General features: G+C 42.8%; 1 protein-coding gene across 4 annotated transcripts in view; it reads left to right on the top strand.

Annotated features, from left to right (window-relative positions):
- LOC129696267 (clavesin-1-like) overlaps positions 1-24590 on the top strand; it is a 90221-nt gene that overhangs the window by 24130 nt on the left and 41501 nt on the right. For all 4 annotated transcript variants that reach the window (XM_055634001.1, XM_055633997.1, XM_055634000.1 and 1 more), the window contains exon 3: positions 13153-13327. In XM_055634001.1, coding sequence (XP_055489976.1) covers positions 13153-13327 — 175 coding nt within the window. The remainder of the gene's footprint in view (positions 1-13152; positions 13328-24590) is intronic.

Here is a 24590-nt window from a genome sequence, read left to right as displayed (position 1 = left end):
TCCGGGAACGTAAGAACCTGAAAGAATAGTTTCCCCCGATCCCCTCCCCACCCTTCCCCCACACAAAACAAACCGAGCAACATTAAAAGACACTTTCAACACGCACTAAAAAATTTTTAAAAATCAAAAAACAAACAGACTGCCGGCAGGGCGGCCATCTCCCCTGGTGGACTTTTAGTGTTAACACTAATAGTGTTAAAATCTGTTTCCCCCTCATCATTCCATTGCAAAATATTTCTCAAGCTTGTGTGTCCTGCATCCTTCATTGTTTTCCTTAATGGAGTCATTTTCAGCATACTCTCCAATCCAGTCTGAACTGTATCCTGCCATTCCCAAGAACGTCAACATTTGTCCTATTGTCTGAGGCTTGGGAGCTATAATTATTGCCTCAATTTGATCTGGTGCTATAGCCTTTACTCCTTTGGATATTAATTGTCCTAAATATTCTACCGGTGGCTTCAAAACTGCAGCTTCTTACTGGATACTTTATGGCCTCCACATGCCAGCCTTTCCAAGAGTATCAAAATGTCTCCCTCACATTGCTCCTCACTTGCAGAGCAAACCAACAAATCATCCACATATTGTATTAATGTACCTTCTAAGGGTATACCTTCCAAATCTGCCTTTAATATCTGATTTAAGACATGGGGTGAGTGTTTGAATCCCTGCGGCATCCTCGCATAGGTGTATTGAGTACCCTTATAGGTAAAAGCAAACGTATACTAACAATGGTCTGCTAAGGGCACACTGAAAAACACCGAACAAAGATCTGCTACTGAAAAGTAAGCTGCCTCTATTGAAACATTAGTCAGCAGTGTATGTGAATTTGGGACTACTGCTGGCCAATCTCTCACCACATTGTTTACCGCTCGCAGATATACCAGCCATCTTCAGGAGTTCTGTCAGTTTAGTGGTAACTATCACTTTCATCAACACTGCCTTGATCTCCAAATCTCCCATAGCCAACAACCATCCTGCGTTATCCTCCTCAAGGGCCCTAATCCATTTCCTGCCCCAACATGAATAGTGGGCAAGGCATTTTTAGTCCTTCCAGGTTCTGGGTCCCCCAAGGGATATATTGTGTCTGTTGCGTTCTTTTTAAAAGCAACAGCATCATTTTATCCCACCGTTCCTGTTCTTCTTCTTCTACCTGTATGTCTTCCCATTCCAATCCTCTTGAAGTGCCTTCTTTCTCATTCTAATCTCTATTTCTTGCTTCTCAGATATTCTAGTCTTCCTTTAAGATTCCTTCACCTTTCTTTTAAAATCGTCCACTAAATCCTCATCCCTTATTTCCCTCGCATTTCCCCTATCATTTCCCAATTCGGTTTTCTCCTCACTGCCTTGCCCTCCTTTCAATGACCACTTGTCCATCAGTTTCCAGTGTGGTCTATCACTTTCCTTGCTCCCCCTTCTCCTGAATGCGATACCTGAAAATCCTTCTGGTTCCTCAGGTCCTGCAGCCTCCTGATATCCACTTCTACTTCCCTTATTTCCTTCTCATCAACCCAAATTGCAACCTCTGGTTCCATCTCCACTATTCCCTTTACTAAGGGACACTGCTTTTTATCATTCGGGCCTGGATAGGGAGGGGGATGCCCAGGGTAGATCAAGCTTGGATATAAGGTCATGGGAAGGGAATTTATGGTCTTCAGATATATGGGACTAGGGGGATTATGTTTCTGGACTAGAAGGGTCGAGATGGCCTGTTTTCGTGCTGTAATTGTTATATGGTTATATGGATATAAGGTCAGCTTTTTTCCTTGGGGTTTCTGACTCTCATGCTGCTTTTCGGTTCTCTCACCTTCTTCTTTGTCATATTCTCAAGCCCTATAGTTAGATATACTTAAACAGCTGAAGTATATCTAACTCATTTTCTCTCCTTTTTTCACGTTTCCAACTTTTCTTTGGACCTATGATTCTTTTAACACTTGCATCTCATCACACTTATTTATATCCAAAGTACCTTCCTTGGGCCACGTCATCAACTGTTTTTCCATTATTTTTCCCCATTTCTCAGAGTGCTTTATAATGTCCTCTTTAGATACAGGGAACTTTTGACTTAGTAGTTCAACTGCAGTTACCTTATTGTATTATCTTGTTCAGTGCTCTTTATCAATCAGTCCAGTTGTAGTCCTTACTAGACTAAGTGGGGCCTGTTGGGTCCCATGTTCACAGGGGAGGGCTGGTCCCCAATGCATTATTCCACCTCTCCACAATTCCAATATTGGTGACCAGTGGGGGTGGGTGGGGGGGGGGGGGGGGGGGGCCTTTCTGGAGTGCTAGTATGGGTATTGTGGACTGAAGGGACCCGTTTCCAGAGGGCTAGTATGGACATTGTGGGCCAAATGGATTATTTGGGTGACCATGCCCATCAATCTCCACAAACAAAGACACACATTCTCCTTTTTGTTTCTTTTCAGCATAAGCGAGCTCACTGCATTGTGCCAAAAGTTATTCAAAGTTTGAAGGCGAGTTTGTTTTAAACTAAAGTACAGGCTGTTGGCTGGGATTTAAAGATCTTGAGCAGCCTCGATTCTCATGCTCTTTTGTCTTCTTTAGCTTGTTTGTTGTATTTTCTCTATGGTGCTCTGCCTTGTTCCGCTCTCTCACTGCTGAAATCAAAACTGCTTCTTCAGCCTCAGCCCTTTCCCTTCTTCTTTCTTATCTGCCTTTTCAGTCTCCAAGTCGCTGTAGTATCATTTTTGTCTGAGAGTGCCATTCGCCGTAGGGTTGCTGGAGCCTCCCCCACCCCCCTGGACCTTATATGGGGGAGGCGGTCTACACTATTCTCAACTTTGTTTCTCATTCCCCACCGATTTGTTCCCTCAACCCCCCCCACCCCCCCCTTCTATAAACTGGGTTGCCATGTCAGACAAGGGGTCTCCAGAGAAATTACCAGTACTGGGCTTGTTCTTAACTACTAATTGCTTGTATTCTGAACTCTTCTTAACAGCGCTTTCTTTCTCTGCCTTGGCCCTTAACAATTTGCAATTTTATGATACCTAATTAATCCCTATTTTCCCTGGCGTTACCTGTTATGTTCATACAGACCCCTTATTCTTCTAAGGGTGGTAGCCACCAATTGCCTTGTCCATTCAGACCCCTTTCTCTTCTCAGGACGGTAACCACAAGGTCTTATTCTTATCCTGCCTGTTCAGACCCCTTACTCTTCTTAAGGGCAGTAGCCACAGGATGCCTTGTCCATTCAGACCCATTTCTCTTCTCAGGGCAGTAGTCACAGGTCTTATTCTTATCACATAGAATCTACTTTCTCAGATTAATATATTCTACTTACCCTACTGCACAATCTTCTTGAGTAATCCTCCGGATCCCCTCTTAAAATAATTTAGGGACAGATTCTTTGGGTCGGAGAGGCCCTCTGACTGCCTAGACACTTTTGTGTCCCCAGTGGCTTCCCGTTTTCAACAGGTTATTAGTCCAAATGAGACCTGGGCATCCTTGTACACCAGTCACTGAAAGTTGGCTTACAGGTACAGCAGGCAGTGAAGAAAGCTAATGGAATGTCGGCCTTCATAACAAGAGGATTTCAGTATAGGAGTAAAGAGGTTTTTCTGCAGTTGTATGGGGTTCTGGTGAGACCACATCTGGAGTATCGTGTACAGTTTTGGTCTCCTAATTTGAGGAAGGACATCCTTGTGATTGAGGCAGTGCAGCATAGGTTCACGAGATTGATCCCTGGGATGGCGGGACTGTCATATGAGGAAAGATTGAAAAGACTAGGCTTGTATTCACTGGAGTTTAGAAGGATGAGGGGTGTTCTAATAGAAACATATAAAATTAGAAAAGGACTGGACAAGCTAGATGCAGGAAAAATGTTCCCAATGTGGGGCGAGTCCAGAACCAGAGGCCACAGTCTTAGAATAAAGGGGAGGTCATTTAAGACTGAGGTGAGAAAAAACGTTTTCACCCAGAGAGTTGTGAATTTATGGAATTACTTGCCACGGAGGGCAGTGGAGGCCAAGTCACTGGATGGATTTCAAAGAGAGTTAGATAGAGCTCTAGGGACTAGTGGAGTCAAGGGATATGGGGAGAAGGCAGGCACGGGTTATTGATAGGGGACGATCAGCCATGTTCACAATGAATGGCGGTGCTGGCTCGAAGGGCCAAGTGGCCTCCTCCTGTTCCTATTTTCTATGTATCTATCTCAGCTAGGGGTGTTACAAAGTTACAAAGGTCATATAACTGTCACAACAGATTTACGCTAAATGTTGAGCTAGCTTCGAGGAGAGAACCCAAACACCTTCCCCCACAATTTATATAAACAAAACACACAAAGGCGAGCACAACTGTCTTGCACAAAGGTCTTATCTCAACATAAACAAGCTAATTCAAACATACAGAGCAAAGCCAAATCCAAACATGCAGAGCAAAGCTAATACAAAGAATAATAGATAAAGGATAATATTGAAGTATCTCAAGTATTACAAATACCAAGAATATAAAATATAAAGATAATATACTCCTATACTCCCCATCCCCATACATCACAAACCCCAAATACGTGCCTAGCTTCCATTTGTTAACTTTCTACAGCAGTAGTGCTATGTTCAAAACTATTAAATGAAAGCTTCGTGCACGACCCCTGGTGTTAGACCAGAGCTCTGGCCTGAACCCTCACCTCAGGTGACAAGCACTGTATCACGGAGAGAGATAACTGGTGGGGAGTATATTGAACAATGGGACAGCATGCAGGTCAGAACTATATGATGTACTAGACCAAGTGCAGACCCGTTGGGTCTGTTCCCCCAACGTGCGGTTGTGGGGGGGAGGCGGCATGCAGCGTCACACACACTAACTATCTCCCCCCCCCTCCCCCGCACTCACACTAATTATCCCCCTTGATATTATATTAATATTATTAATTTGCTCCTTTCACCCCATAACCACCCGAGGGGGGAGAGAGAAGGTGTGCTGAGAGGGGGGTGAGGGGAGGGGGAGAGGTGGGGAGCAGGGAGGGGGAGGGAGGGTGGGGGGGGGGGAAGGGGGTAGGGGTTTGGTGTGGGGGGGGAGGGGGGTTTAGGGGAGGGAGGGTGGGGGAGGAGGGGGGAGGTGAGGGAGGGGGAGAGGGGAGCAGGGGGGGGAGGGAAAAGGAGGGACAGGGGAGAGTGGAGGAGGGGAGGGGGGAGGGGAGGGAGAGGGGGGAGAGGGGGGGAGAGGAGGAGGGGGAGGAGGGAGGAGAGGGGGGGAGGGGGGGAGGAGGGGAGGGGGCGAGAGAGGGGAGGGGGGAGAGGAGAGGGAGAGGAGAGGGGGGGGTGGGGAGGAGGGGGATGGGGGGGGGGGGGAGTGGGAGAGGGGGGAGGGGGGATGGGGGAGAGAGGAATTGGTGAGAGAGGAGGGGAGGAGAGGAGAAGAGAGATAGACAGGAGAGGACGGGAGAGACCGGGGGGAGGGGGAGGGGGAGAGAGAGAGATGTGGGGAGAGAGAGGAGGGGAGAGAGAGAGAGAGAGTGTGCCTTTTTACCCAAACCCCCCAAACAACCATTTGCAGGCAGTGCTTTTTTCCCTCAAACTAACCAAATTTTAATTTTCAAACCACATTATGGGTACTTACAGCTGTGGAGACATTTGTTCAGTGTCATTCAGAGCTCTGATTGTGGCACACAACTTGCAGAGACTAGTTGAGGCACACCACTTGCAGAGACTGATTGAGGCACACCACTTCCTGGTTTTATAGTCCCTCCCCCTCCCTCCAGCAGGGGCAGCAGAGAGAATGGGGAATTTTGTAAAAACATTAATATCTCTGTCATTTTTCATTGACGGGAGAAATCCTCGGCACACATGTGGCGGAGGAGGGCTCTGAGTGAGGTGGCCAAAAATAACGGCCGTAGGTGGCAGCGTTCTCTCGGAAATCGCAGCACAGAAGGCCAAAACTGGTCAAGAACAGACTTTTAGTAATATAGATTGCAACTTTATGATATCTCACCAAGGTCAAGGGCAAACTGTAATTTTTGCAGGAGGGTAGCTCACCACACCTTAGCAACTATGGTAGACTTGCAAGGGGTCAATCTGTGGAGGCAGTAATGACAATTTCTCTGTCCAGGGCATTCTGCTGCAGATAGACACTGCATCATTGCAGATAGACACTGCATCATTGCAGAGAGCTGGTTTGAATCACAGAGCTGTACAGCATGGAAACAGGTCCTTAGGCCCAACGTGTCCATGCAGATCGAGTTGCCTAGTTGAACTCATTCCATTGACTATTTGATTCATATCCCTTGTAGAGGACATAATGTATAGAAGTGATTTATCTGGATTATTAATGTGTAATTCAGCTCTAAGTCTTGGTTCTGGTTCTCCAAAATATTCCAAATGGAATTTAAACTGGAGGTGGTGGAGGGAGGGCTTAAGCCAGAAAGGGTTATTGGGAAGAAAGAGCTACTTTAAATTTAGTTGCATCTGGATGGGTAACTATAGTTGGGTGGAGATTATTCCATGCTTTAATTGTGCGGGGGAAGAACACATTGCTGTATACATCTGTCTTTGTAGCTGGAATCACAAATTAGATCGAATGCCCTTGTCTGCTCCTAATTGGTTTGGGTTTGGTGTAGGTTTTGTAATCTATGTCGAGCTGACCATTTAACATTTTGTAAAAACAGGTCAAACGGTGAGCTTCACGTCTGTCTTGGAGAGGGTTCCACCCCAGAGAATTCAGAAGTTTGGTGACAGTCGCTTCTCTCTCATAGGTGTTAGTAACAAATCGAGCGGCCTGTCTTTGGACACGTTCGATGGAAGAACTGTTTTTATCTGTGTATGGGTCCCGTGCTGCAACTGCGTAGTCCAAATGAGGTCTAACGAGGGTGAAATACAGCTTCTTCTTGACAGAAGTTGAACAATGATGAAAGTTGCGCCTCAGGAAGTTTAGGACACCTGTTGCTTTCACCGTTGTATGATGAGTCTGACCATTCCAACGCAGATCATTCTGCAATTTGATGCCAAGATACTTGGTTTGTTTGGATTCTTCAAGGGTGGCACCAAGTATATTGTAGGATGTGATGCCTGGATTCCTCTTTCTGGTGACACGCATGGTTTCACATTTGGAAGGGTTGAACTGCATGCCCCATTGTTGTGACCACTCAACCATTGTATCAAGATCCTTTTGGAGAGCATCTTCATCATCAGTTGACTTAATTGGACGGTACAGCAAACAATCATCAGCGAATAGTCTGGTCGTACTTGCGACTTTTTCATGGATGTCATTTATGTAAAGCAAAAACAGATGTGGGCCAAGTACTGTGCCCTGGGGTGTACCTCTCAACACTGGATGCCATAAGTCCATCCACGGCTGGCTTCTGACATTCCTGCTGGTAGTTCTGGCTGTAACAAAGTACATTGTTGATGTGATTGGCGTGATCTGCAAACTGGATCCTACATTTAAGCAACAGTACATATTGCCAAGCTGTGCAGGCAAAGTATGATAATGCACCAAATTCAGACCAGGCGATTCTGACTGATCTTGGATAGATATCCTATTTGTGATCCAAATTCTCATGCTTATACAAAGTCACACCAGCGTTTCTCTGAGCACCGTCTCGTACTGGCTGACTGTGTGCAATAAGGAGACCATGACACAGGCTGGGAAATATGGAAGCTAAAAGTGAAACTGATGTCCACACTAAAAAAAATAGAGGGACTTGAAAGAAACTACACAGTTTTGACGAAACACAAAACCTCGCTGTGATCCTTTGATACACTGGTGGGAATCGATTAAAGAAAACATTAAAAGATTCTTCATCCTCAAAGGTGTTTGAAAGGCCAGAAAGAGGCAGAGAGAAACTTTCCAACACCAGAAAAACTTGCTGAATCTGCTCTTTCTGTGGTCAAAGAGGGGAGGGTTTCAAGGAGAACTCAAGCCTCATTCTTTGCCTTGGAGTACTCCAAGATTATCTTTCAATCCAGTGTCTTCTGGGTGGTGTGGGTTGAGGATATGATTACATTTATTTCTTGCTGGGGCCTTGTGGAGGGAGCAGCTGTCAAATGCTCTCCAACATCCTAGCAACCTGTTGCAATGAAGTTCTGCAAGTCCTTCTCTGCCAGGCTGTACAATTTAAAAAAAACGCACCTCAGAACTTTCTGTCCTCTTTCCTGAAGATGTGAACAAGAGGGAGCGTCTGGGCCATCTGTTACTCTGGATAAGCTTGTAGAATATAGAACCAACAAACTATAATTCTATTAGTGCGCCAGTACAGTGGCGCAGCGGTAGGGTTGGCGTCGTTCAGCGCTAGTGATCCAAATTCGATCCTGACTACGGGTGCTGTCTGTATGAAGTTAGTATGTTCTCCCAGTGACCATACTTCAGAAGCTCCAGTTTCTTCCCACATTCCAAAGCCATATAAGTTTACAGGTTCACAAAAATGCTGGAGAAACTCAGCAGGTGCAGCAGCATCTATGGAGCAAAGGAAATAGGCCTTCTTCAGATTGATAGGGGGTGGGGGGAGGCGGTGAGAAGAAAGGAAAAAGGAGGAGGAGGAGCCCGAGGGCTGAGGTAGGAAGGGGAGGAGACAGCAAGGGCTAACAGAATTGTGAGAATTCAATGTTCATGCCACCAGGATGCAGACTCCCCAAGCGGAATATGAGGTGCTGTTCCTCCAATTTCCGGTGCTGCTCACTCTGGCTGTGGAGGAGGCCCAGGACAGAGAGGTCGGATACGGAATGGGAGGGGGAGTTGAAGTGCTGAGCCACCGGGAGGTCAGGTTGGTTAGTGCGGACCAAGCGGAGGTGTTCGGCGAAAGGATCGCCAAGCCTATGCTTGGTCTCACCGATATAGATCAGCTGACATCTAGAGCAGTGGATGCAATAGATGAGATTCTGTTAATTGCCCCTATTGTGCAAGATGTGAAACTGGGATAACATAGAACTATCGCTGATTGTTGGTCATTGGTGGGCAAGAGCTTTATCTCTAAACTAGATATAGCCATATATCAGAAGCAATACCATATTATCATATGCTATTTTAAATATGTGCTATCTTCTTAATTTAAAATAACACAAATCAATAATAAAATAATGTAAAACTGCAAGGTTAAAAACTAGAAATAATAAGCAGATGACATTGTGTGAGAACAAGCTGACATTTAAAAACAAGTTTTTTGATGCACATAAAAGGTAATAAGGAGCTCTTGTGTTTAAAATCCCAATTTAATAAGGATATGCATTTGAATCTACTGATATGTGAACCCACTAGTAGGTTTGACATGGAAATTCAGTTGGGACTCAATATACCAAGGAAGAGCACAACTTATTCAAATATTGTGTAAGAAGGAACTGCAGATGCTGGTTAAAATGGAAGATAGACACAAAAAGCTGGAGTAATTCAGCGGGACAAACAGCATGTCATGGAGAAAAGGATTGCTTGACGTTTCAGGTCGAGATCCTTCTTCAGACTGAGAGTCAGGGGAAAGGGAAATGAGGGATATAGACATATCTATCAAATATTATACCAAATATTACTCAGTGCTTAAAATAGCTACCTAAAACTAACCCTAAAATATAGGGAATGTTTGGTAGTCCCAATACATTCCAGTTGCACGTGGTATAATCTGTCATGTGTATATTGATTACACTTAATTTATTGTGTTAAAAAAATATCCCCACCAAATATTACATCCCAACGACTGTCGTTAATTTATTATAGTCTGCACCATCTGCACCATGTTTTCCTCTGTTCAGCTGCTGAATTTCTAAATTCAGACTGAGTTTGCTACAGAAAAATGCGTTGGCATTAATTTGCTTAAAGTGGCTACTCACGATGTCTCAGATTTGAGAAGCCCTGGAAAATAATTGTTTGTGGTGTCCGATTTTAGCCCTCACTTAGCTGTGGTCCAGTTTAAAGTTACAGATTTGTATCTACAGGAAACCCTTGTTTTAATGGACCCTCTTTGTAGCGATTTTTGGTTATAGCGGGCCAACCTGCCGACCTTCGGCTTGCACTATTTCCCAGTCGCTTGCCACCCCGGCTTCTGACACCACCCGCCCCGGCTTGCAAGGTGCACTAGCAAGTCCTTCTTCACCCACCACATGGTCCAGTCGACGCGACTGTTATTGCGGCTCACGTTGTAGCTTCAGGGGGCAGCATTTCTTCGGGCTGCTGCCACCGACAGGACATGCTTGGTAACCATGGGGTTTCCTCCTGTCAGCTTTTCCTTCCTGTAGCTTTGTCCGTTCCCAGCTCCATCGCAGCCTCAGCCTTCCCCCCCACCCCCCCACACTGCCGCCTGCTCTTCCTTCCCCCATTGCTTTGTCCAGTCGGCCTCTTCCCCCACCCCTCCTTCATTGCCGCCTTCTCCTTCTCCTCTGGAGTCACCACCTTGGAAGATGTTGACAACTGCGGGGGAGAAGGAGAAAGAGGCGGCGGTGGTGGGGAGTGGACAAAGCGATAGCCGACAGGAAGAATAGGTAGCTGGTGAGAGGGGAGGGAGTCCCATGGTAACCGAGTGCATCTTGTCTTTGGCAGTGGCCTGAAGAAAGAGCTGACTGCCGGGGACTACAATGTGAGCCACAAAAACAGCCGCGTTTACTGGACCATGCGGTAGCTGGTGAAGAAGGGCTTGCTGGTGCAGACCAGCTAGCTGCATTGATGCCTAGTTTGAAGGTGAAACAACACTAAGTACTGGAGTAACTGAGCAGACTAAATCAGTCTGAAGAAGGATCCCAATGCTATCTTTCCGTGTTCTCCAGTGTTGCTGCCTGACACGCTGAGTTACACCAGCACTTCGTCCTTTTAACCATCATCTGCAGTTATTTGTTTCAACTACTTTCAATGATAATACCTTACTCAGTTATAGTGGACATTCTGCAATAGTGGATACCATGACCACCAACTCTAAATAGATATAAGCATATTGGCTGCTGAGTTTACTCACCCCACGCTTGATGGTTCTATTGAAAGTCAGTGGAGTGGAATGTCAGGATTTGAGTTCAGCTGGTAACTGCTCTGCTCACGCCCAAGCAACCAAAGTCCTATTATGTAACTTAATTCCTTGTTTCCAATTACTTATGTTCTGCAATGGCATTTTAACAATTTGTAATGTTAGATCTATATATTAAGGACAGGAGTATAAGATTCTGATCTATGTGGCTCATTTGAAAAAGCAATCTGTATTATTTGTGTCCAATTTATTGGGATTTGGGACAGGCAATGAAAAAAAGTTACAGTTCCAACTATTCCAATTTCAGGATATTAATGTTCCTACTACAGCAAAAGTCAGTAGTTAGAAGCCATATCCAGCCTGGCAACATTTGATTTATATGGCAGGACCGCAACATTCTGAAGAAGCAGGAGTTGGCTCTGAGCCCATGTACCTATAAATTTCACTCTCACCATTAAATTTTAAATGCATTGTGAGTTCAACCAGAAGCAACTCATTGCGACAGCATAACTACACCCTTGATAAAAGATTATTTTACTAGAAGCTGCTAATGTGTAAAACATGGACACCGATATATTAAATGTACCGGTCCAAGATTAGAATTTATAGATGTTTATACAATACCACCCACACTGAGGCATCTGCCAGGCTGGCATTCTATAATTGCCATATTGAATACCCTTAAATTGTAACGTGGCTTGGGAAGATTAAAAAAGACCTTTAAGAGTTCTTTCCACATCTTGCTTTGCTCTGGGGGTTGGTATAGTGGGGGGACGCTACTTACCATAATAATTTCTTAACTTCTTGCCTAAATTGGATATGGGTTAGTAATGGGCCTGTCCCACTTAGGCAATTTTCAGCGGACTGCCGGTGACTGTCAAGTTGCCGGCACTTGTCTGAAAAACCAGGAACTGGAACGGCGACTGTCATAGTGAACACACACACACACACACAAACACATCGCAAAGGCTGGGGCTAGGGCAAGCGGGGGACGCTGTCTGAAATTTACACAGTGCAAAGCCAAGATGATACAGATACACACCACGGTGAACATGAAGGTTGGCGCTGTAATTAAGATGGCTAGCACAGTGTACAGTAAGTCCTTTAAAAGAGGGGAGAAAAGAGGGAGAGTGGGGGAGAAGGAGGGAGAAAACTTCTAAGAAACCAGACAACTTTTAATAAGCCAGAGATACACAGCTATGAAGTTCGGCGGACATTTAACATTACCGGTTGGTTGTCCTTGGTTCTGAAAACTCCTGCTTACGTTTTTCTCCCCAATGAGCCAATGAAAATGATCAGTCAGCAAAGGCGATTAACTAAAACTACCTACGACTACCTCGACTACCCATAACTACATGGCGGCCCCACTACAACTGCACCTATGACTACAGTATTATCCATTTTCTCCCTGGCGACCGACATGTTGAAAATTTTTCGGTGACCATACTGAGGCCGCGACTAGTTCCCAGAATGCGGGAACTCCTCGTGACCATGAAGGAGACTGACCAGAGACCACCAGCGAACATGTGGCGACCATGTGGCGAGCGCAGAGTCTCCTGCACTCGCCTAAAAGTCTTCTAAGTGGGACAGGCCCATTAGGCTGAAACTACTTTCCATTAATACAAAAGTATTAAGAACTGTCCTTGTAGCAGGCTTTTTAAAAAATATTTATAGAATTGAATAAAAATGGTCATAGAAGTGCCAAGAAAATCTAATATAATCAGATTGCACATTGTAAATCAATCCAATAATATCAGAGAAATGTAGGAAATCCGAATTATTGTAAACTTGGGGGAAAAAAAAGGATTTTTGTAAAGATTGATACAAGATGCTGGAGTAACTCAGTGGGTCAGGCAGCATCTCTGGAGAAAATAGATAAGTGACGTTTCAGGTCAAGACCCTTCTTTAGACTGATTATAGCCTTCTGTAATCAGTCAGAAGAAGGGTCCCGACCAGAAATGTCACCTATCCATTTTCTCCAGAGATGCTGCCTGACCCGCTGAGTTACTTCAGCATTTTGTGTCTCTCTTTGGTATAAACCACCATCTGCTTTTCCATTTTATTATATTTGGATTTTAGTATCTGGTTTGGAAATCGCATATATATCATATGTAAGAAGAAATGAGCCACTGACTAAAATGGAATATTTCAGCAATTAAATCCCCAAATTGAAATATCCTTTCAGAATCATTGGGTCTGTGGATCTATTTCAAAGACTGGAGAATAATTCTAATCCCTTTGTTCTTGTATGCCATTTTTTTTAGGAATACCTTTGTGGACATTCTCCGAGCTATTCTCCTGTCCCTGGAAATCCTGATTGAAGATCCAGAGTTACAGATAAATGGATTTGTGTTAATTATAGACTGGAGTAATTTCACATTCAAACAAGCCTCCAAACTGACTCCCACCATTCTGAGACTAGCCATAGAGGGATTGCAGGTTAGTAATTCCATGGTTTTTTTTCATCTATTTTGGAATGAAAAGTTTCATTGTTTTACACAGTTAAAATCTTCGACGGTCAGAACCTTTTTCCCTGATTGAAAATATCAAATACTGAAGGCCGTAGGTTTAAGGTGAGAGGGGCAAAGTGTAAAGAAGATGTGCAGGGCAACATTTTTACGCAGAACGTAAATGTAGGGAATGGAAGGATATGGGTTATGTGCAGGCAGGCAAGAGTTGGCCTTTGCATCATGTTTAGCACAGACATTGTGGGCCAAAGGGCCTGTTCTCGTGCTCTATGTTTGCTGTTGTTGTGTTATATCTCTGTGTTGTATGTTTTTTGTTCTTTGTCAGCTTCAGAATTTCAGAAAATATAGCACCGTAACTGTTTCATCACCCACAAAAGACACAATAATAAGATATTTTATTATTCTTGAAAGGTGAATTACCTATCAGCAAAGGGCACTGTGCAGATATTAGGCACTTCCCAATCATGAGGAAAACAAACTGGAAAGACTAGCTATTTAGAACCATTAGAACCATGGGCGGCACAGTGGCACAGCCGGTAGAGCTGATGCCACACAGTGCCAGAGACTTGGGTTCGATCCTGTCCTCGGGTGCTGTCTGCGCAGAGTTTGCATGTTTTCCATGTGACAAGGTGAGTATCCTCTAGATGTTGCAGTTTCCTCCCATGTGCCAAAGATGTGCGGTTTTGTAGGTTAATTGGCCACTGTAAATTATCCTAGTGTGTAGAGAGAGGATGTAAAAGTGGGATTAAATAGAACTAGTGTGAAAGGAAAAGAACTGACTTGCTTTCAGTGAAGGAAAGCTGTTTGGCCTCGTGAGATGCAATAGGAGTAACAAGTAAAAGATAATCAAATGGAGCAGTACAGGGAAAGATCAGCAAATGAAGTTACTTTATTTAAAGAGGAAGTTAGGTGGAGTGTCACAAAGTGAAAGTGGATAAGGCAAATCAAAAAGATTAAAAAAAATATATACAAAGCTTGAGTTTTTAAATCTGGCTAATTTAGCAAAAAGGATCTGTATTGAGTATTATGGAATTCCACACTTCTGTGTCTCATTAGAATACTATAAGAGTGGGAGAGTGCAATTAGGGGAAGTCTGTGTGGTCCTGGTAAAAATAGGGAAAAAAAAGTCAGAGGCTAAAGGGAAGCAAAAGGTCACATCAGCATCAAGGCTTCTCTTGTATTCATGAGTACAGCATTTGGAATGATGAGGAAAGAAAGATCAAAGATATGCCAAAGGAAACAGTGGGAGGGAATGGGGTGCCCCATGGTAGGATCATCTTGTGGACAATCTACAAAACAAAAATCAGGTTTGTAGGATGGAAAGCAGCAACCAGAGAAATTCTGTTACTATGAGTGGCACAGTGTCACTGCAGTAGAGTTGCTGCTTTACAGCGCCAGAGATCCTGATTATGGGTGCTGTCTGTACGGAGTTTGTATGTTCTCCCTGTGACCGACCAGGGTTTTCTCTGGGATCTCCAGTTTCCTCCCACACTACAAAGACGTACAGGTTTGCAGTTTAATTTGCTTGGTATAATTGTAAATTGTCCTTTGTGTGTTTAGATAGTGTTAATGTGCGGGGATCACTGGTAGGCGTGGCCTTGGTGGGCTGAAGGGCCTGTTTTTGTGCTGTATCTCTAAACTAAACTAAACTAAACAAGGAAGATGCAATGAGCATTTGGAGGAAACTAATGAGCAAAAATAAAATATTTTTTTCCATTGTGAGCACCCAAGGAATGCTAGTGAAGGAAAAAAATGGGTGAAGTGTTCATTGCTACACCCACCAATCCACCCAATGCTAATGCTTGGACTTCCTCAGCATTCCCATATGATGGAGCTGGACTAATGACTGGAGTATTCAATGGCAGATCAAATATGACGGGTGATGCCAGCCCTTTATATCCAGCCTGTCCCACAATCCTATAGTCATAAGGCAATGGGAACAAGGCAATAATATTTGCATGCACTGCATGGAACTGCAGATACTGGAATCTTGAGTAAAACGCAGAGTGTTTGAGCAGCTCAGCAGGTTAGACAGCATCTGTAGAAGGAATGGCTAGGCGACGTTTCAGGACAGGACCCTTTTTTCCGATATTTGCATTAGGATCCGTGTAAACTCAGAAAATTGAGGGTCCTTTGGGATTATCCTTAAATATCCTTTGCAAGTTTTTTCACGCAAAGTGGTGAATCTCTGGAACTCTCTCATGGGCTGAATCTATATATAGAAGGGAGTTGTGTGGCCCTTGTGGCCGTTAGCCAGGTACGAGATATGGGCATTATCAGAGAATATTTGATGAATCTGGTGAATATCAAAATTATTCTTGATGCAAAAATCAAATCATAAAATTCAAGGTAAATAGAAGTATATGACTGTGAATATGATGTTCCAAATTTCTCCATGCAGTTGATTTTCTCCTAGTTGATGTTGATGCCTTTGGAATATTGAATGGTTTCTGTTAAAAATTCCTATACCTATTTTGGAAATCAGCTGAAGCTGTGGGAGTTTGTGCCAGCAAATACTGTAGCTCATCTACCTGGGACTCTGTGCAGAGCCAAACTATTAAATGGCAGTGGTCTGTAAGCTAGAATTCAACAGTAATCCCATTTTAATAAGCGTTGCATCTCTGCACTAAAAGGATTAGATAGGGTGGGCCATGTGTCTGCAAGCTACGTATCTAACATAGTAGTAAGTGATATAGAGAAAAACCCAAGTATTAATAGTCAGTAACTAACTATTAAAAAAACTCCTGTGCAGAAAATCTTGCAATGTCAGGACTATGTTTCGAAATCACTCGTGTTAAATTAAATCTTGATCAATTCACAACTTCTCAGTAGAACATTGCAGCTGTTGTGGAACTATTAATAGTGTTTGGGATACATCCATCTGCTGTGTGAATGTGTTAATTTGTGCCATCAACTGTTAAAAACATCTCTTGTAATCTGATTATTAAACAAAGCACTAATGAGAGTAACAGCAACTACAATGTGTATGCTCATTGTATGTGTATTCTGATAAATAGACAAAATAGACATAAACATATTCTTCTGAATAATGGTGAACAGAGTACCAATTGATTCAATGTGTAGGAAGGAACTGCAGATGCTGGTTTAAACCAAAGATAGACACAACATGGTGGAGTAATGCCCCTGTCCCACTTAGGAAACCTGAACGGAAACCTCTGGAGACTTTGCGCCCCACCCAAGGTTTCCGTGCGGTTCCCTGAGGTTGCCAGAGGTTGCAGGTAGTGGAAGCAGGTAGGGAGACTGACAAAAACCTCCGGGTGGGGCGCAAAGTCTACAGAGGTTTCCATTCAGGACTCAGCAGGACAGGCAGCATCTCTGGAGAGAAGGAATGGGTGATGTTTCGGGTTGAGACCCTTCTTCAGACTGCAAGTAACGGGAAAGGGAAACAAGAGATATTGACGACGATGTAGAGAGATATAGAACAAATGAGTGAAAGATATGCAAAAAAGTAACAATGATAAAGGAAAAAGGCCATTATCAACGTTTGTTAGGTGAGAATGAAAAGCTGGCATGACTTGGGTGGGGGAGGGATGGAGAGAGAGGGGATGCAGGGGTTACTTGAAGTTAGAGAAATCTCAATTCATACCCCTGGATTGTAAGCTGCCCAATTGAAATATGAGATGCTGTTCCTCCAATTTATCTGTATTAAATCGATCATGTATCTCTATCTAAACTTTAAAGTGAAGGGTTGATTTAACCAGACCAATGGAAAATTCAACCTCTCTTCTGTGGCAAATCTGCAAAATTTAGAACCAGTCCAATAAATCTTGGCTGTATTCTTTCTATAGCATGCAGTCTTTCTTAGCTAAGGTGATTAAAACGACACGCAATACTCTAAGTCCAATACAATTGCAATAGGACCTCCTGATCCCTGTAAACAAACCCTATCATAATTACATACCATTTGTCCTCCTAATCGTTTGTTGTGCTTGCAAGTTGGCCTTCAGTGACTAATGTACAAGCACATCTTTGAACATCAACACTACCTGATCTCTCACCATTAAGTAGATTCTCCATTATTTTATTACATGTTACATGTTACATGAAGTTTGATTCCTTAACCTTCACTGCGATCATTTATCTCTTTCCAAACTTTGAAGTGAAGGGTTGATTTAACCAGGGCAATGGAAAAATGATAGAAAGCAAAATAGTAAATGAACATTTTTCCAATGTAGAGGCTAGAGACAGGATGTTGGGAGAGTCCAGAACCAGGGGCCACAGTTTAAGAATAAGGGATAAGCCATCTAGAATGGAGATGAGGAAATACTTTTTCACACAGAGAGTTGTGAGTCTGTGGAATTCTCTGCCTCAGAGGACGGTGGAGGCTGGTTCTCTGGTTGCTTTCAAGAAAGAGTTAGATAGTGCTCTTAAAACGGTGGGACGACAGATGGCACAATGGGCTAAGTGTTCGGCTGGCGACCGGAAGGTAGCTGGTTCGAATCCCGCTTGGAGTGCATACTGTCGTTGTGTCCTTGGGGCAAGACACTTCACCCACCTTTGCCTGTGTGTAAATGTAATGTAATTATGTGAAGCACTTTGGGGTCAATGCAAGTTGACTAAAAATGTGCTATATAAATAAGATTATTATTATTATTATTATATATATTAAAGATAGCGGAGTCAAGGGATATGGGGAGAAGGCAGGAATGGGGTACTGATTGTGGATGATCTGCCATGATCACATTGAATGGCGATGCTGGGTCAAAGGGCCGAATGGCCCTACTCCTGCACCTATTGTCTATTGTCTGTTGTAGCAAATCACGATTAGTTACATGTTCCAGAGCTCCTATTGTCCATATACAGTACATAAGCCATTTAGTTGTGGAAATAACTTTAATGATGATACCAAATTGCAAGTTAATGGGAAGGTTGCAAGAAACAAAAGAAAGGGCAGGTGCTTGATAAACATAGTTCTTGAAGGGAACTGCCCCCTGACAAATGTTGGTAAATTAATAGAGAATGAGCAGAGTGGGGGAGTAAAGGGATAGATCCAGGAGTGAAGATATACACATTTTTAAAAGCAGGATTTAACATGCAAAAATACATTAAATATCAAATTTTAATTTTAGCTTGTTTTGAGCATCATTAAATATGGTACAAGGAAATTGTGATGATCTGTAACTGGCGTTAGATAAGATACAGATGGGGTTGAAGGACTGGATGCTGTAAATTGTACCTCGTGTTTGGGCAAATGGTAGAATCTGGAAGGAGTTGAGGGAATTCTGAGGAGAATAAAGTGGGATAAATGTTGGATGGTTGGATAGATTTGTGGGAAGAAAGGCCTCCATGCTTTAGGACACCATTTATGAAGCATTTTTAACAGTCAGCGACAAGTCAGACTCAATGCATTGTATGAAAATGACAAAAATATGAGTTGGGACACCCATCTCTTTTCTCGTATGGTTTATTCAGACCTGCTTATAGTAGAGGAATCTGATTCACACCCAATAATTTTACATCTCAAAATGGAACGTTTAAAAGTCCACAGTTACATCCTTCTGCATGGCTGCTAGACTAAGTCAGTGATGGACGGGTATGTTTTGAGTCGAGCTGCTGACACACCCTACAATAACGGAAGGAATCAAAATACATTTTCAGTTTTCCACTCGAGTAAAACTTGAGAACAATGATTTTTGCAAGCCCTCTCCTAACATGAAATGTATCTGCCTCTTAATAGGACGACAGTCATGAGACTCATTCACTGGGATTGGTTTTCTCTGCCTTAAGCTATTGAATAAAATAGGCATAAACTGCATGTCATATTAAATCACTGTGTACTTTCCCCAAGCAAGGTTACTGTATATAAGGTAAGGGTCAATTGCTTTTATGCCAAGGATGTGCAAACGTTGATATGAAGATGATGCTGTCTAACTGAGACATGAAGATGATACTAACTGAGATTAGGATGCCTATGGACAAGATGGAGGGAACACTGTATCACATCAATGCATGTAACATGTAACAATGTGCTTCAGATATAAGCTGCTATATTAGAGATATGTAGTTACATGTGTGACACAATATCTGAAGAAACACATTCCCTTTGAGCCAAAAACAAACTGCTGGAAGAACTTAATGGGTCAGACAGCACCCATTGAGGGAAATAAACTGATAGTGTTTTTGGGTTGGGAGCCTTCTTAAGACTGATGAAGTAGAGGGGAGATAGTTGGTAGAAAGAGGGGAGGTGAAGAGGTGCAAGCACCTGCAATTTCCATTCCCTTTTGGATATAGTGTCCATTCCTTCGTCTGTACAAATACCTACGCCATCTACTGGTGCACATTCCACGGAATACTTTGGTGAAAACTCCTACCTTCTGGGGTCCAAACTGTCTTTACAGGCATGGAATGATTTACTTGTCTTTCCACCAATTCAGTGTGCCTTATGCCCCTGTCCCACTTAGGAAACCTGAACGGAAACCTCTGGAGACTTTGCGCCCCACCCAAGGTTTCCGTGCGGTTCCCGGAAGATTTTGTCAGTCTCCCTAATGGTGGAAAGTGGTTTCTGCTTCTTCTATGTTTCGGCGATTATTTCAAAAAATTCAAAACCGGCCGCGACTAAAAATAGGTTGCCGCTTTAAAAATCGGTAATTTTTTAGTCAAAGCCATTTGCGATGCTAGTTGAAGGTGGTTGCTAGAGGTTGCAGGTGGTTGCCGGAGGTTGCAGGTCTTACCTTCCACTACCTGCAACCTCCGGCAACCACCTTCAACTAGCTCCCAAGAGGGTGTACCTGTTTTCATTAGGCACAACTACCAGGGTCTCCTGCACTCCACGGCTACTCCCCTTTTTCATAGTCACCCACCTTTGCTCTTCTGGTATCCTTGGTGTGACAAACTCACTGTAAGTGCTGCCCAGGAAACTCTCATTTTCCCAGATGGCTCGGAGGTCATCCACCTGCTGCTCCAATTCGCCAACACGTTCATTCAGGAGCTGCACCTGGGCACAATTTCTGCAGGTGTAGTTGTTAGAAGCACCAGCAGTGTCCCTGACTTCCCACATCCTGCAGGAAACACATGAGTGTGATACATTGCTCTTCCTATTCAATTTATTAAACAAACATTATAAATTTAAATAGTAAATACACATCCTAATCTCATCAAGGTTTTCCAACTTTTTCTGTTCATCTCAGATTTCCAACATGCACAGTATTTGCATTGATATTTCAGATAATGGTTTTGATTTGAAGCATTTATGCTTGCATAAGTCATACAGCACGGAAACAGGCCCTTCAGCCCAACTCATCCATGCCGACCAAGAGGTCCTATACGCTTGTTCCATATGCCTGCATTTGACACATATCCCTCTAAACCTTTCCTATTCATGTACGTGTCCAAGGCATGTAGGATAGTTTGCTTTCCAAATGTTATTTCAGTGTTTCGTTAGTGATGATGCTGGAAGTGGAATTTGATGCTCCAATAGTTATGCAAGATTAGCTTCTTTTCCGTGAAGAAAACATTGCGCTTACATAGATCTATTATGGCTGCCTAGTATTCCGGTTATTATTTTATTGAATGTTTCTTCATTATTTTATTTCATCTGTGTGTATTGCATTTACAGCCCTATTAGCTGCTGCAAGAAAGAATTTCATTGGTCCGTTTTTGGCACATATTATAATTAAACACTCTTGACCTCAAAGTCTCAAAATACTTAATTAAGCGTTTCCTTTCAGTGGTAACTATTATAATGTGGGGCAATGTGGCAGCCAAATTATGCTCAGTCAAATTACACAGGAAAAACGACTAATAGAGGTTAATTAAGTAAATTTTCTTTAATGGTATTGTTTGAAATAAATGTTGACTAGGAAAATAAACAAATGTTTGGTTTTCTTTGATCTGAGGGATGGAAAGGTCACTGGATTAATGATAACATCCTTAATAATGCTCTGTAATGTCAGTCTAGATTTGGTGTCCAAAAGGTGCAGAATACATCAGCACAACTGGAGTATTGTGTTCGCTTCTGAGTACCACACGTATAATGCATACAGTATGCATTCTCAGCTCCACCAATGAAGCCTCACTGGACAATCCTTTAGTAATGTCATCTGTGACTACTGCCGTGATTTTCTCCATCATCAGAAAGAGAGCCAGTCAGAAGAGAAATAGGCAGCATGCGGAAAGCAGCAGAATAGGTGGGATAATCAGTTGATTTGATTTCTTTGGATTTTCACAAAATTAATTTTTGGGGAATCTTATTGAAGAAGTTGAGGATAACATATTAACATGCATGGACAATTGGTCTGCGGGCAAAAAGCAGAGAGTTAAGTACACTGTAGATACAAGGAACAGCAGATGCGGGTTTACAAAAAAGAATCAGAATCAATTTATTGGCCAAGTATGTACACCTCCAAGGAATTTGACTTGGTGCTTTGCTTGCACATGGTAAAAACACATTATATGGCAGACAATTCAATGCTAGAATTTCTATCAAGAGGACTGGAATACAAAAACAGAGATGTAATGCTGAGGCTCCAAAAGGCGCTGGTCAGGCCGTATTTGGAGTACTGGGAGCAAATTTGGGCCCCATATCTAAGGAAGGATGTGCTGGCTCTGGAGAGGGTCCAGAGGAGGTTTACAATAATTATTCCAGGAATGAATGGGTTAGCAAATGCTGAGCATTTGACAGCACTGGGCCTCTACTCACTGGAGTTTAGAAGGTTGAGGGGGAACCTCATTGAAACTTACAGAATAATGAAAGACAATGATAGAGTGGATGTGGAAAGAATGTTTCCACTGGTGGGAGAGTCTAAGACCAGAGGTCATAGCATCAGAATTTCTTTTTGAAAGGAGGTGAGGAGGAACTTCTTTAGTCAGAGGGTTGTTAATCTGTGGAACTGATTGCCACATATGGCTGTGGAGGCCAAGTCAGTGGATATTTTTAAGGCAGAGATAGAAAAATCCTTGATTCGAATGGGTGTCAAGGGTTATGAGAAAGCAGGAAAATGGGATTAGGGGGCAGAGATCAGCCATGATTGAATGAATGACGGAGTAGAGTCGATGTGCTGACTGGCTGAATACTACTCCTAGAACTTGTAAACTTGTGAGTAAAAAAAACATTATAATTAAAAACATTTAAAAATAAAGTGCAAGAGTAAAATGGGGGAGATTAGCTAAATATTGCACATGTAGATATCTAAAGTGCATTTTGAGAGTTCATAAGTGATTGGCTTACAAACCAGAATGTAATGTGTAGTGCAGCTGTTAAGTAGACACACTGCTCATGGAAAGATGCTGTTTTCCTCACCTGGATAGACAGGGCACATACGTGAGGATGCTCTTCATAGACTATAGCTCTACCTTAAACATGGTCATCCCCACCAAGCTCGCCACCAAACTCCACTAGCTAGGCCTCAGCTCACCAATATGCGACTGGATCCTGAAAATTCTGACGGAGCGACCACAGGCAGTGAGACTAGGCCTGCACCTGTCCTCCACTATCACCCTGAGCACCAGCACACCACAGGGCTGTGTACTAAGCCCCATGCTCTACTCCCTCTTCACACACGACTGTGTTCCTGCATTCAACACCAACACCATCGTCAAGTTTGCAGACGACACAATGGTGATCGGGCTGATCACCAACGGTGATGAAACAAACTACAGAGCGGAGGTGCAGAACCTGGTGAACGGGTGCGCATGTAACAACTTGTCCTGAAACACCTCCAAGACCAAGGAGATGATTATTGACTTCAGGAGAACACATAATGGGGAATACGCCCCAATCTCCATCTACGGGGACAGTGTGGAGAGTGTCCAGCTTTAGGTTTCTGGGCACTCACATCTCAGAGGCCCTTGCACCGTACAGTTTGTCGATGGGATTGCGACGTTTTAGGTCGGGAGTCTTCTTCAAAGATAAGTTATAGTTTGGAATTCACTGTCAAAGAGGGAATAGAGGTGGAGTCATTGAGTATGTGTAAGACAGATATTGATCGATTTTTAATGATGAAGAGAATCAAGAGATACGTGTTAGTACAAGAAAATGGCACTGAGAAGGAAAAAAAAAAAAACACTGTGACATTCTTATGGAATGAATTGGATTGCTCTACAAAGAGTCAAAGTGGACTCAAATGTTGAAAGGGCCTCTTTCTCTGGTAATATGATTCTTTGGAGTAAACTTTAAATGCATGACCTTGATTTGGAAGCACTGAACAAACATTAGTGCTGCTTCTAATCTTAAATGCTAACTGGATTTGGGAGGTTCAAAAGCAAAACCCTAAAATCTGAAAAACAAAAAATAACCTGTAATAAAATGTTATTGACCTGAAATGTTAATTCAGCATCTCTCTTTGCAGAACAACCAGACCTGCTGAACATTTCCAGCATTTCTGTTTTTATATTGTATTTGGGGATAGGTATCAGAGGATGGAGAACACTAAGGAATAATTAAGTATATATAGATATCTATATCTATCTATCCATCCATCTATCTCTATATCTATATCTATATCTATATAGATATCTATAGATAGATAGATATCAGAGAGCTCTGTTATTCTTCTCAATAGGTCTTTATGTTTGCTTGCTCATGGTGGGTTTTTTTAACCAAATTTCACATTTAAAGCTAAATTTGTTAGCCTGCAAGATATCTATCTATCTATCTATCTATCTATCTATCTATCTATCTATCTCTTGCAGGCTAATAAATTTAAGCTTCAAATGTGAAATTTGGTAAAAACCCACCATGAGCAAGCAAACATAAAGACCTATTGAGAAGAATAACAGAGCTCTCTGATGAAGTTAATACAAGGAACTGCAGATGCTTCTTTCCAAAAAAAGACATCAAGTGCTGGAATAAGTCAGTAGATCTGGAAGCATCTCTAGAAAACATGGATAGGTGATGTTTGGGGTCAGGACCCTTCCTCAGACTGATTGAATAGGGGGGAGAAAGCTGGAAAAGAGGTTGGGGCACACAAAGCATGACAAGTGATGGCGGGATCCAGGTGAGCGAGGATTTTAATGGGCAGATGGGTGAATATAATCTAGAAATAAGGAGACATAAGTGTAGAAGATGAGGAGAGAGGGCAGGGAAATGGGAACCAAGACAAAGGTATATAGGTCATTATTTGCAGCAGCATGGCAAACATATAAACACAATACACATAAACATGTAATAACCAAAAATTCATTAAATCAATAGCCTGAAGAAAGGTGCAAAAGAACCCCCACCCCTTAATGCAACCAAAGCCAGTACACAGAAGTTTATAGTTGAGGTTAGTGCT

Source organism: Leucoraja erinacea, chromosome 4 (assembly GCF_028641065.1).
Source record: "Leucoraja erinacea ecotype New England chromosome 4, Leri_hhj_1, whole genome shotgun sequence".
In the NCBI taxonomy this organism is placed as follows: Eukaryota; Metazoa; Chordata; class Chondrichthyes; order Rajiformes; family Rajidae; genus Leucoraja; species Leucoraja erinaceus.
This window is presented reverse-complemented; position numbering and strand designations above follow the sequence as displayed.